The 14660-nt window shown below is 40.0% G+C and overlaps 1 protein-coding gene and 1 pseudogene across 1 annotated transcript in view; both read left to right on the top strand.

Annotated features, from left to right (window-relative positions):
* The window catches only part of PRRG1 (proline rich and Gla domain 1), a 144004-nt gene that overhangs the window by 51391 nt on the left and 77953 nt on the right, over positions 1-14660 (top strand). The window contains exon 2 of the mRNA XM_027533252.1: positions 69-121. Within this exon, the coding sequence (XP_027389053.1) occupies positions 112-121 (10 nt within the window). The 5' untranslated portion in view covers positions 69-111. The remainder of the gene's footprint in view (positions 1-68; positions 122-14660) is intronic.
* The window catches only part of LOC113886785, a 69492-nt pseudogene that overhangs the window by 51299 nt on the left and 3533 nt on the right, over positions 1-14660 (top strand).

The following is a 14660-nucleotide window of genomic DNA, read 5'->3' as shown; positions in this document are numbered from 1 at the left end:
ATGCTCATGTTGACAACATCAGTTTTAATGGAACTTGAATCTGACTGTGTGTGTGCTGTCTTTTGCAGAGGGACTCATCATCCAAGGATCTACCAGAGACCACAGGAAAACATGGGGAGAAGTAAGTCTCTCTTCACTTTAAATAATTTAGATTCTCTCTACAGTAATCCACTATATACAGGAAATTAGATTTGCAACTCAAAGTTTTTTTTTCTTTTGTGGACAACTAAATTGTGTTTCTGGTTAGTGTTAGAAAGGTTTTGTCTGAAGCAGTGCTGTGCAGAGACAGGTTGCTCACTGGAAAGAGTTTTCCTCCCCCACACCACTCCCCCACACCACTCCCCCACACCACTCCCCCACCCCTGCTCTTTTCTGAACATCTCTTAGTACAGGGAGAGAAGGCTCAAACTTGATATTATATAAACCTGCCCTAATCTTTGCTTCTTTACAACTCTTAGCAAAATTACTCACATGCTGCTAATGATTTCTAAGGCCTTATTGATAATAACATAAACAACAATATGATTGAACTATGCAACTAATGATAATAGGGGAAAAAATCACCTGTGAGGTTGACTTAAATGGCTTTGGTTGCCTGTAAAGTGTTAAAGACTGGAAATAAGACCCATTAAATCAATTCTTTTTGTCCATTTTTCATTTCTCATAAGGCTGTTATATGGGCAGTTGACAACAGACAAATTTAAGGTTATTTCTTTGTTAACCAGCCACTGCAGTGACCTGATGATAAATTCTAATCAACATAGGTCATGAAATCTGATGTTATAAAGGACCTCAAAGGAAGAGTTGGTGTTGGGTATTATAATGAGAAGAGTACTTGGCAGAGAGAGTCAGAGTCCTGAATTCAAGTTCTACCTCTACTGTTTTGATCAAATCCTGTCATTGCTCTAAACTTGTCTGTTCATCTCTGTTCAGTTCAGTTCAGTTGTTCAGTCGTGTCCAACTCTGTGACCCCAGCACAGAGTGCTGAAGCACACCAGGCTTCCCTGTCCATCACCAACTCCTGGAGCTTACTCAAACTCATGCCCATCGACTTGATGATGCCATCCAACCACCTCATCCTCTGTTGTCCCCTTCTCCTCCCACCTTCAATCTTTCCCAGCATCAGGATCTTTTCCAATGAGTCAGTTCTTCACATCAGGTGGCCAAAATATTGGCGTTTCAGCTTCAGCATCAGTCCTTCCGATGAATATTCAGAACTGGTTTCCTTTAGGATAGACTGGTTGGATCTCCACACAGTCCAAGGGACTCTCAAGAGTCTTCTCCAACACCACAGTTCAAAAGCATCAATTCTTTGGCACTCAGCTTTCTTTATAGTCCAAATCTCACATCCATACATGACTACTGGAAAAACCATAACTTTGACTATGTGGACTTTGGTTGGCAAAGTAATATCTCTGCTTTTTAGTATGCTGTCTGGGTTGGTCATAGCTTTTCTTCCAAAGAGGAAGCATATTCTCATTTCATGGCTGTAATCACCATCTGCAGTGATTTTGGAGCCCCCCAAAGTAAAGTCTCTCACTGTTTCCATTGTTTCCTCATCTATTTGCCATGAAGTGATGGGACCGGATGCCATGATCTTAGTTTTCTGAATGTTGAGTTTTAAGCCAGCTTTTTCACTCTCTTCTTTCACTTTCATCAAGAGGCTCTTTAGTTCTTCTTCGCTTTCTGCCATAAGGGTGGTGTCATCTGCATATCTGAGGCTATTGATATTTCACCTGGCAGTCTTGATTCCAGCTTGTGTTTCATCCAGCCCAGCATTTTGCATGATGTACTCTGCATATAAGTTAAATAAGCAGAGTGACAGTATACAGCCTTGATGTACTCCTTTCCCGATTTGGAACCAGTGTTGTTCCATGTCCAGTTCTAACTGTTGCTTCTTGACCTGTATACAGATTTCTCAGGAGGCAGGTAAGGTGGTCTGGTACAGTCAGCAAAAACAAGACCAGGAGCTGACCATGTCTCAGATCATGAACTCCTTATTGCAAAATTCAGACTTAAATTGAAGAAAGTAGGGAAAACCACTAGATCATTCAGGTATGACTTAAGTCAAATCCCTTATGCTTAAACAGTAGAAGTGACAGATAGATTCAAGGGATTAGATGTGATAGAGTGCCTGAAGAACTACAGACAGAGGTTTGTGACATTGTACAGGAGACAGTAATCAAGACCATCCCCAAGAAAGAGAATGGTTGTCTGAGGAGGCCTTACAAATAGCTGAGAAAAGAAGAGAAGCTAAAAGCAAAGGAGAAAAAGAAAGATATACCCATCTGAATGCAGAGTTCCAAAGAATAGAAAGGAGAGATAAAACGCATTCATCAGTGATCAATGCAAAGAAATAGAAGAAAACAATAGAATGGGAAAACTAGGGATCTCTTCAAGAAAATTAGAGATACCAAGGGAACATTTCATGCAAAGATGGGCACAATAAAGAACAGAAATGGTATGGACCTAACAGAAGCTGAAGATATTAAGAAGAGGTGGCAGGAATACACAGAAGAACTATACAAAAAACATCTTAATGACTCAGATAACCACAATAGTGTGATCAGTCACCTAGAGCCAGACATCCTGGAATGCAAAGTCAAGTGGGCCTTAGGAAACATCACTACAAACAAAGCTAGTGGAGGTGATGGAATTGCAGTTGAGCTATTTCAAATCCTAAAAGATGATGCTGTGAAAATGCTGTACTCAATATGCCAGCAAATTTGGAAAATGTAGCATAGGCCACAGGACTGGAAAAAGTCAGTTTTCATTCCAATCCCAATGAAGGGCAATGCCAAACAATGTTTAAACGACCGCACCATTGCACTCATCTCACACACTAACAAAGTAATGCTCAAAATGCTCCAAGCCAGGCTTCAACAGTATGTGAACCATGAACTTCCAGATGTGCAAGCTGGATTTAGAAAAGGCAGAAGAACCAGAGACCAAATTGCCAGCATCTGCTACATCATCGAAAAAGCAAGAGACTTCCAGAAAAACATCTACTTCGGCTTTATTGACTACACCAAAGCCTTTGACTGTTCATCTCTGTGGTGGGATTAATAACATAGCACACTGTTAGCCTCAGATGGTTGTGGGTGGCATAATGTGAGAATATATATGAAAGCATGTTGAAAATCCTAATGTATAATGGAAGAATGCAGAGGTCTCTGCTCATTGCTGTCCTTGTTGAAGACGTAGATCTCCATTGGTTCTATCATTCAGTAGTTAAAATGAAGTTATTTGATCAGATGCCTCTGTAGGCAGGAAGACTGGGACTAGGGTGTGTTAGAGAAAGAGTGCTTCCTTATGTTTGTGTTCTAGGCATCTTTCTCACCCCACACCAGTCTGGGCCCTGGTAGGCAGCCCCAAGGATTATAGATGGAAAATATCTTCCTGAACCTTGATGAGTCAGCTTTTGTGTGTTTTCTCCAGCACTCCCTCAGGGATTCTGATTCTGTCCCCACCTTCACAAAATATACCTATCTCTGATAGTTTTGAAAATTTTAAAACCTGAATACATTTTTTTTAAATGGTCGAAGTTCTAGAACTAATCTATGCCAGGTCCTAACTCCAGCATCAACTATCAACAGAACCTTCTAGAGTAACTGGAATCATGGTTTGATTTTCACTTTCTTTCAAGCTTCAAGTGGATTTGGAGAATGCTATGATTCTTGGTTTTCATCATGGCCCTGTAGTGAAGAGAGCGGCACTGAGACAGGGCAACATACTCCTCCTTGTTTCCCTTCTTCCTTTTTAGAATAGTCATCAAATCATTATCAGTAAGTGCTTGCTTTAAAAGATGCCTCAGCAAGTGTCTGTTTAAATAGTCAGGCAGTTAATAGAGTTCTTGCTAAAGGATACTGCTTGTTAGTGCAATCTGCAAAGATGGAGAGGTTTCCAACCCGGAGATGAGATAAGAGAAGCACTTCCAAAAACGCTACTTTTACAAACACATGGCAGCTTGTAATAACAGCATTTTGACTATTTGTGTGAGCACTTTGAAAACATCCTTAACATCCTGAATCGCAAAGAATCTATCCTTGACACTCTAAGCTTTAGTTTGTCTGATTATACTTGTTAATTGCTGACTCTGTTAGTGAGGGGAAAAAAAAGATGCTACTGTGTGCTCTTTTTTTTTTTTCTGGCCGTGTACAATGAAGTTTTTACTGGCTTTGGCGAAGGTTCTCACAAACATAGCTCAATGTGTCATACAAAGGGACAGCAGAGGAAAATATCAAAAAGACATGTCATTGGCCTCATTAATTAAGGAGCCACAAAAACAAAGAACACAGCTGGGAAACCATATAGTATAGATGAAAAATTAAATTGAGGTCAACTTCTTTTAGTATTCTTTGATGTTGGATGAAGAAATTATTTATAGATGTGCTAGAGGAATCCTTCTTTTGCTTGTATGATATGGAAAAATTCATAGTCTTACAAATGGTGGAGGGGATGAGAACAGACTTGTGTGAATCATTTCTCAGTAGACCATCGGCAGTGTCCATTTTATGTGGCGTTGAAATTCCATTTACCATATAGAGATTTAGTATTTAAGTAGGGTTTAGTTTTTATGATTCTTATGAATATATAATTATTTTGGTATTAACAAGTATCTGTAGAGTTCATAACTCATAGATATTTCTCCATTATCTTACTTGAGTTGTGAGAGAACCCTGTAGTATAAATATGGATTATTATCTTCATTTTATGTAGTATAAAACATAGTCATGAGAGAAAGTCTTATCTAAAGTCTACAGTTTATGCATGAAGAGTCAGAAGGCAAACCTAGGTCTCCTTATGTCATAGGCAGTTTTCATTTTCTTCCAATAAACTGTATTCTGAGCACCCTAGTCATCAGCTGTGTATAAAGTCAATTAAAAACCTAGGAACTACCTTATGGTGTGAAAGAAAATATTTTCTTAAAACTATGTTCTCACAGTATGGTGTTGGGATGGGAGGAGAGGAAAAGAGAAATGGCTCAGTGTTCATCCTCATTTATGGTAACAGCTAAAACATCTGTGTCACATAGTGGAGTGCCTCACATATCAAAATCCTCTGAGCAGCAATGGTCCCTGGCTACGGTAACTCAAAGGCAGCAGCACTGATTGGCAGTCACCAAGTTAAAGTAACAAGAAATTCAACTCAGAAGCTTGCTGTACACAACACACAGTGGGAGGTCCCCAAAGTAAGGGGCCTAGGACACTACTTCCATGGTGAAAGTCACCCTTCTTGATTGATAGGTTTTATCTCTGTGATTTTTCATAACACAGAGAATACAATACACTGTGAAACACCAGAACAGTATGTAGTTAACAAGGAAAGATGCTGTTACAAAAAAAGAACAGCATGTATAAATTAAATTATGTGTAAGATTCTAGTAGAGAATTAACATTTTCACAAAGAAAATATGAGAATTTTACAAAGGTGCACATTTAGGCTTACCAGATATTATGTACCAGGAGTATCTGTAGTCATCTTCAGATAGACGTTAAAACTTTATCTACCCTTTCATCCTCTTCCCCCACCCCCTAGCCACTGAATAACTGGTACATTCATGATAAAATGACAAAGGTCTCAGTACTCCACAAAGCAATTTCTTGGGAGTTTTGTTGCTAAAAAATTTGAGGGTTGTTTTTGTTACAGAGTTTGAGTAGAATTTGATTTTTAGTCATACCTATTTTCCATCAGATTTTTTTCTATGTCAGAACACACTTCTCTTACTGTGTATTTTAAGTACTATAGCAGCAATTTATGGTATTTATTACTCTAATAGGCAGTTATGATGGCTAATTTCATGTCTTTACCATAATAACAAAGCTTGTGAAAGAAATTCATCTTGGCTTCTCAATAATAGCAAACTACAAGATGTTCCTACTCCTCTTTTAAAGAATAAGAATAATATTTACCCATGAATCTTCAAACAGCTTTATTTTGCTTTGTTGTACAGAAAACAATATCTGGAATTGCTGAATAATAACAGACATACAGGTTATATTTTTGGAGAATAATTAACATAAAATTATTGATTCCAACTCAAGCTGGAATCAAAATTGTTGGGAGAAATACCAGTAACCAGATATGCAGATGCCACCACCCTTTTGGCAGAAAGCAAAGAACTAAAGAGCCTCTTAATGAAAGTGAAAGAAGAGAGTGAAAAAGTTGGCTCAAAACTCAACACTCAGAAAACTAAGATCATGGCATCCAGTCCTAACACGTCATGGCAAATAGATGGGGAAACAATGGAAACAGTGACAGACTTTATTTTGGGGGGCTCCAAAATCACTGCAGATGGTGACTGCAGCTATGAAATGAAAAGACACTTCCTCCTTGGAAGAAAAGCTATGACCAACCTAGACAGCATACTAAAAAGCAGAGATATTACTTTGCCAACCAAGGTCCACCTAGTCAAAGCTATGGTTTTTCCAGTAGTCTTGTATGGATGTGAGAATTGGACTATAAAGAAAGCTGAGTGCTAAACAATTGATGGTTTTTGAAGTGTGGTGTTGGAGAAGACTCTTGAGAGTCCCTTGTACTGCAAGGAAATCCAACCAGTCTATCCTAAAGGAAATCAGTCCTGAATATTCATTGGAAGGACTGATGCTGAAGCTGAATCACCAGTACCTTGGCCACCTGATGTGAAGAACTGACTCATTGGAAAAGATCCTGATGCTGGGAAAGATTGAAGGTGGGAGGAGAAGGGGATGACAGAGAATGAGATGGTTAGATGGTATCACCAACTCGATGGATATGAGTTTGAGTAAGCTTCAGGAGTTGGTGATGGACAGGGAGGCCTGGCATGCTGCAGTCCATGGGGTTGCAAAGAGTCAGACATGACTGAGCGACTGAACTGAACTAACATAAAAATATAAAGATGCCTCAGCACGTTTTCCATTTCTCCTCTTTTGGTATTTAGTCTTTGGAGATAGGTTTTACCTAGCTTAGAAGGTAACCCTAGACCTATAAATTCTTAATCCACAAAGTCAGTTTCCATCTTCATTTTCCATACTTAATAGTAACATGCCTTTGATGTCCTAGGATCCATGAACATGTGGTTGTGCTGTAGAGAAACAGTGATGGTGCTACCAGTTACAGTCTTTTGTTTATTATTATTAAATCATGGAGTTCTCAAGGCAAGAATATGGAAGTGGTTTGCCATTCCCTTCTCTAGTGGACCACATTTTGTCAGAACTCTCCAGCATGACCCATCCGTCTTGGGTGGCCCTACATGGCACAGCTCATAGTTTCACTGAGTTAGAGAAGGCTGTGGTCCATGTGATCAGTTTGATTAGTTTTCTGTGATTGTGGTTTTCATTCTGTCTGCCCTCTGATGAATAAGGATAAGAGGCTTATGGAAGCTTCCTGATGGGAGAGACTGACCCTCACAGAAGAATTGATGCTTTTGAACTGTGATGTTGGAGGAGACTCTTGAGAGTCCCTTGGACTGCAAGGAGATCAAACCAGTCCATCCTAAAGGAAGTCAGCCCTGAATATTCATTGGAAGGACTGATGCTGAAGCTCCAATACTTTGGCCACCTGATGAAAAAAGAACTGACTCATTTGAAAAGACCCTGATGCTGGGCAAGATTGAAGGCAGGAATAGAAGGGGATGACAGAGGATGAGATGGTTGGTTGACATCACTGACTCGATGGACATGAGTTTGAGCAAGCTCCAGGAGTTGGTGATTTACAGGGAAGCCTGGCGTGCTACAGTCCATGGGGGTCGCAAAGGGTCAGACATGACTGAGTGACTGAACCAAACTGATTAAACCATAGCAGCATCATTCCCTTGGCTCCTTTACTTCAAAGAACCCAAACATATCCCCTCCACTTACCAAGACTTAATGGAAGGAAAGATGGTTCATAGCTACTAGAGTAAATTTCTAAGTTCTTTGAGTCTCTGCTGAATTAGTGCTCAGTTGAGGTCAATCCTAAGCTTTAAGTCAAGCCATACAGCTCCATATTTTCAAACAGGGAATGCGCATTCAAACTGACAAGGCTTGTAAAGTGACTGTTTAATAATGTACTGCCTAATTTTATTTGACAGCTCCCAGGTTTATAGTTCAAGTGAAGGCACACATTCAAAGACAATTGTTTCATTTTCTGGCCTATATTAAATCTGAGAGTCTTGCTGTTATGGTAGCATATTCATGCCTGTGCAGTTCAGATGATGTCACCAATTTATTATAAATCCTTATCTAGCTTCATAATTTTGTAACAGTAAAACAAATCTACTTGGAGCTGGCAACAGCCATTATTTTTTTCCTGGCAAGATTTTCCCATTAGAAAACAAAAAATGAGCTTACTATGTGAGGTTCAGGCTGCGTTTAAAAAAAAAAAAAACCTCATTATAGTGCTTGATGCTTTTTGTCTTTGATACAATCCTCTCTGCCTTTTACCTATTGAAGAAGAGAATAACTTTGGTACATAAATTTAGAATGGCTTTTTAACCCTAGCACTGTTGACATTTTAAAAATTTGAGGCAAAATACATAATATAGGCAAAACAATTCATATAACATAGAATTGACTCATTTAAAAAAATAATTTTAGTTTTTAGTTATTTTAGTTATTTAGTTTTGGCTGTCCTAAGGCTTTGCTGCTGTGTGGGCTTTTCTCTAGTTGTATTGAACAGGAGCTACTCTCTAGTTGTGAGCAGGCTTCTCACTGTGGAGCTTCTCTTGTGGAGTATGGGCTCTAGGATGCACGGGCTTCAGTAGTTGCAACTCCTGGGCTCTAGAACACTGGCTCAGTAACTATTGTGGCACACAGGCTTAGTTGCTCTGTGGCATGTGGGATCTTCCTTAATCAGGGATTGAACCCATGTCTCCCACATTGGCATGTGGATTCTTTACCACTGAGCCACCAGGGAAGCCCAGAATTGACCATTTTAAACTGTACAATTTAGTGGTATTTAGTACATGCACAATATTGTGTAACTTTAGTACCAAAACATTTCCATCACCTCCAAGGGAGACCTTCTCTACCCATTAAACAGTCAGTCTCTATTTTGCACTCTGCCAGGCCCTGGCAACTTATTGGCTGATTTCTAGCTCTATGGATTTATCTATCATGGATATTTCATATAAGTGGAATAATATAATATGTGCCCTTTGGTGTCTGGCTTTTTTCACTTGGCATAATGTTTTTTTAGATTTATCCATGTTGTATTAGTGCCTTATTCTTTTTTTTATGGCTGAATAATATCCCACTGTATGAATGTATTACAATTTGATGAGTCATTCATCAGTTGGTGGACATTTGGGTTGTTTCCACCCTTTGGCTAATTGGAAATAGTGCTCCTGTGAACCTTGATGTACAAGTTTTTGTTTGAGTATCTGTTCTCAATTCTTTGGGCCAGATTTGTAGGAGTAACTATCAACATTTGGGACCAGATATGTCTTTGTTGTGGAGGCTGACCTGTGCATTGTAAGATGTTCAAGCAGCATCCTTGGCTTCTCCCCACTAGTTGTACCTACTCCTCCAAATTGTGAGAATCAAAAATGTATCCAGGGACTACCCAGGTGGTCCAGGGTTGAGAAACCACCTTGCAATGCAAATTTCAGTCCCTAGCTGGGGAACAAAGACCCCCACATGCCACGGAGCAGCTAAGCAACAGAAGATCTCACATGACACAAGGAAGTGCCTGTGTGCTGCAACTGATACTCAGCACAGACAAATAAATACTTAAAAAAAATTTTTTTTAAATATATCCAGACATCGCCAGATGTTCCTTGGGGGTGCAACATCACCCAAGATAGAAAACCACTGATTTAGAATGAAGGATAGTCATAGTGAAAGTCACTTAGTTGTGTCCGACTCTTTGTGACCCCCTGGACTATACAGTCCATGGAATTCTCTAGGCCAGAATACTGGAGTGGGTAGCCTTTCCCTTCTCCAGAGGCTCTTCCCAACCCAGGGATCGAACCCAGGTCTCCTGCTTAGCAGGCGGATTCTTTACCAGCAGGGAAGCCCCAGAATAAAGGATAGGAAATCTTTAGAGATAAGCCAAACAACACCATTGTGATTTTCATAGAAGTAATTTGAGTCTCAAGGAGAGCGTTAGAGTCAGTGCTCTGTGTCTTCAGTTATCCTCAGGTTCCACAACCATGAATTCAATCCACTAAGGATCAAAAATACTGGGAAAAAGTAAAAATTTCAGAAAGTTCAAGAAAGCAAAACCTGAATTTGCTACATGTCCTCAACTGTTCACATAGAATTCATGTTGTGTTTGCAACTATTTATGTATAATTTACATTGCACTGGGCCTCCCTGGTGGCTCACATGGTAAAGAACCTGCAATGTAGGCAACATGGGTTTGATCCCTGGGTCAGGAAGATCTCCTGGAGAAGGTCATGGCAACCCACTCCAGTATTCTTGCTTGGAGAATCCCATGGACAGAGGAGCCTGGAGGGCTGCAGTCCTTGAAGTTGCAAAGAATTGGTCACAACTGAAGCAACTGAGCATGCATGCCATTTCACATAAGGGACTTGAGCACCTGCAGAATCTGGTATCCATAGGGGAGCCTGGAATCAATCCTCCACAGCTGCTGAGGGACAAATGTATATGGTTGTCAACAGAAATGATCAGTAAACCAATCTATGATAGGAATAGAAAGGAATTTTGTTTGAGCCAAACTAAGGATTAAGGAAGCCAAACAAAGGAAGCTGAAGCGCCAGTATTTTGGTCACCTGGCGCAACCAGCCCACTCATTGGAAAAGTCCCTGATGCTGGGAAAGATAGAGGGCAGAAGGAGAAGGGGATGACAGAGGATGAAATGGTTGGATGGCATCGCTGATGCAATGTACATGAAGTTGGGCAAACTTTGGGAGATGATGAGGGACGGGGAGGCCTGATGTGCTGCAGTCCATGGGGTTGCAAAGAGTTGGACATGACTGGGCAACTGAACAACAACAAGGACTATAGCCCAGGAGACAATTCATATCACTCTGAGGAACTTATGCTGGAGAAGTTACGCTGGAGTTTTCAGCATGTTTTTGTTTTTGTTTTTTTTTTTTCATTCAATCAAAATTTATTGAGTAGCAACTGTGTGCCCAACACTGGGAATACAGTACTGAACAAGATGGGCACAACATCTGCCCTCATGAGCTTATAGTCTAGCAGCCCGCCAGCCAATTAACATCTGTAATTTTTATATTACTGTCACAGTAAGTGCTCTGAAATGGGCCTGGTGCTAAGAGAAGATTTAACAGAAAGTCTTGACCTACATGGAGAAACCAGAAACGTTCTCTGTGGAGAAGAAACACTTAAGATTAGCACAGTGGGAAATGGAAAAGTGTTGCAAGCAGAGAGAACAGCCTGTGTGCTGGCTCTGAAGCAGGAAGATATTTAATAAACAGAAAGCCAGCCAGTGTGACTGGGACACAGGGAACGAAGAGGGGGGTGATGCAAGGTAGAGGCTGATTTATGAAAGGTCTTTAGATTTAGGACTTTCTTCCAAAAGCAGCTGGAAGCCACTGAAGAATTTGCAGGAGGAAAGTTAGATGCTGAGGTTTGTTTTTAGCAGCTCACTCTGCTGTGTGTGTGGCTGGTTGTTGTTTAGTTGCTCAGTCATGCCCAACTCCTTTGCGACCCCATGGACTGTAGCCCGCCAGGCTCCGCTGTCCATGGGATTCTCCAGGCAAGAATACTGGAGTGGGTTGTCATCTCCTTCTCCACAGCACAGTTTTGTATCTTGTCAGAACAAAAAATACCATTTTTGCTTTTTGTCCTGACAAGAAGTTAGGGATCCATTCCTTCAAGATTTCGAAACAACAATAACAAATCAGCATGTACACAGGAGTCAGTATAGCCTTGGTACCTGGGAAGGGCATCTCATCATTGAAGGAGCACCACCATTGGCAGCCCAGGAAGGGAGGCATTTAATGTTTATTTTTAACATAGACGTTTTTTACTTCTGATGAATGCACACTTTTCTTTAAGGATCAAGGAAGATGTAGGGTGTTTGTTTGATAGGCCATAAGCAGGCTGTTTTAGTTAGCATAAACTTTGAGTTTAATCATATATAAGCCAGAATGACTCCCCCTTACGTTAGTATGTGAAATTTGCTTCCATTATGGTTCTAGAAACCAAGATGTAGTGCTGGTCCTAGAATCAAGCAGCCTTGGGTAAGGCTGTCCTTGGAGTCTTTGGATAAGTCATTTAGCCTGGATTTCCCTTTTATTGTCAGCAAAATGAAGGGATTGAGATGGATCCGTGGTTTCAGTGTGCTCAGTGAAGCCCCAGGTTTCCTACATGGGGTCCCTGAGGAGCCACTAGGAGAGAAGGGAAAGAAGAGGGAATACTGGTGAGTGTTCCTCTCCCCTTCAGACAGAACAAGCAGAAGTTTGAATTCTGTCAACATCACTTCTAGAACAAATTCACATATAAACAACATTGATTTCACCAGCGAAAAGTCCTTTCTGAAATCTGTGTGCTAATTAATAAAAGTACTAATTTGTCAGTGTGATTCTGTTTCTGAAATCCATTCTGCTCTGCTGTTGTGCATAACAGAAAGATAGCTGACCACTAGCTTTGCATGTTCTCTGAACAACCATCTCTGATATGAGACTTTTTGATTAAATGTAGTATGTATTCTATTAGGACAATCATTTACTCCTAGCATCTAAATTACAGTTAACTATCCCATAGATAATACCATACTGTCTATGTTGACAGAGTGTAAAGCATTCACTGTAACATAGTTATATATTTAAAGCTATGTTTCATGTTTGCTGAGTCTCACTACATGCCTTACCCTGCCCCCCCGCCAGCCCATTTAATGGTGATTGTTATAGTTGTTTCTGTATTCTTCCAAATGGGACAGATCCAGTGTAACCAGAATCAGTGTAAATCATATTCATAAACTAAAAACAAAGTTTTGTGGTTGTAGCAACTATAAACTCTAAGACAAATGATCTTCTTGTTGATGAGAGTTGAGGCACTAGTGATGGGAAATACCTATCTTAGGAATTCCCCTGTTTTTATGCTTCTACCGGATTGTGTGCTTAATGTTGTGCAAATTAGATCATTTTCTAAACCCATATTTGTTTGCTTCCTGTGGGTAAGGCACGGCTTTCATTCATAAATATCACGTTAAAGTACCATACATTTAAGCAGTTGGTTTAATTGCTAGTAACTTGATTGCTGTCATCTACCATTTCATGAAGTATTCTTTTTGATAAGGAGTTATTGTAAAACTCCTTCAAAGAAATTTGGCTTTTTACCTTCCCTTGTGGGAGAATCTATTAGATAATTTCTCTGTATCTAATTATTCCTTACAAAGCATAAAATCATTAGACAAGAGACATCTGAATATATGATGTAAAATTTGGCTTTCAAGTAAACCATATTGAATTAGTAATAGATCCCTCCTCATGGGGGAAGGGATCTATTGACTTTATAGACATACACTACCTCTTTTGTCTTCAGTCTTATAGAAATCCATTTCTGGCTTTTTCTCCACACTTTTTCCTGGAAACCTGCCTGTTATCTGGCATTTCATTGCATACCTCTGATAGCACAAAGATGTCTTTTTTTGAACTCTTAGATAGGGATCATAACCACTACATTGTCCTTAAGAAGCAGGTTCAGGATATTAAAGATACAACAGTTACTTCTCTCAAACCCTGAGATGCCCCACTCTCTCTAGTTCAGTCCTATAACATTAAATTATATTTTAAATGTCTCAGTTCCTGAGTGGGTTTCCACTTCCTAATTCCTGTGAAAATGTATACTACATGCCATTCTAACTAAGTTGTAAGTTTGTGACAACCTGTATGGGCACATGAGCACCACTGTACCACAAATTCTGAATTATAAACCTACCTTCTATGAAAAAAATAGCCTTTTAATTTCCGCAGATAGGTTACAGTGGTGAAATACATTTGAGAAATAATCTTTTTCCCACCTCCCTAAGTAATAGGAGGGCTTCCCTTGTGGCTTAGCTGGTAAAGAATCTGCCTGCAATGTGGGAGACCTGAGTTTGATCCCTGGGTTGGGAAATTCCCCTGGAGAAGGGAAAGGCTACCCACTCCAGTATTCTGGCCTAGAGAATTCCATGGACTGTATAGTTCATGGGGTTGCAAAGAGTCAGACATGACTGAGGAACTTTTTTCTTTTTTTCAGTAATAGGAAGATGATCCAAATAGGATCTTTTTTAATATTGAAATTTATTTTTAATTGAAGGGTAATTGCTCTACAAAATTGTGTTGGTTCCTGCCAAACATCAACATGAATCGGCCATAGGTATACCTATGTCTCCTGCCTCCTGAACCTCCCTCCCCATCCCACCCCTCTAGGTTGTCACAGAATCCTGGTTTGAGCCCCCTGAGTCACATAGCAAATTCCCATTGGCTATCTGATTTACCTATGGTAATGTATATGTTTCCATGCCACTTTCTGCATACATCCTACCCTCTCCAACCCCCCTGCCCCCGTGTCCATAAGTCTGTTCTCTATGTCTGTCTCCATCAGTCCAGTTCAGTCACTCAGTCATGTCCAAGTCTTTGTGACCCCAGGGACTGTCTCCATCATTGCCCTGCAAATAGGTTCAACAGTATCTTCTTTCTAGATTCCATATATATGCATTAATATATGATATTTGTTTTTCTCTTTCTAACTTACTTCACTGTGTGTAATAGGCTCTAGTTTCATCAA

The sequence above is a fragment of the Bos indicus x Bos taurus genome, chromosome X, assembly GCF_003369695.1.
Source record: "Bos indicus x Bos taurus breed Angus x Brahman F1 hybrid chromosome X, Bos_hybrid_MaternalHap_v2.0, whole genome shotgun sequence".
Taxonomy (NCBI): Eukaryota; Metazoa; Chordata; class Mammalia; order Artiodactyla; family Bovidae; genus Bos; species Bos indicus x Bos taurus.
This window is presented reverse-complemented; position numbering and strand designations above follow the sequence as displayed.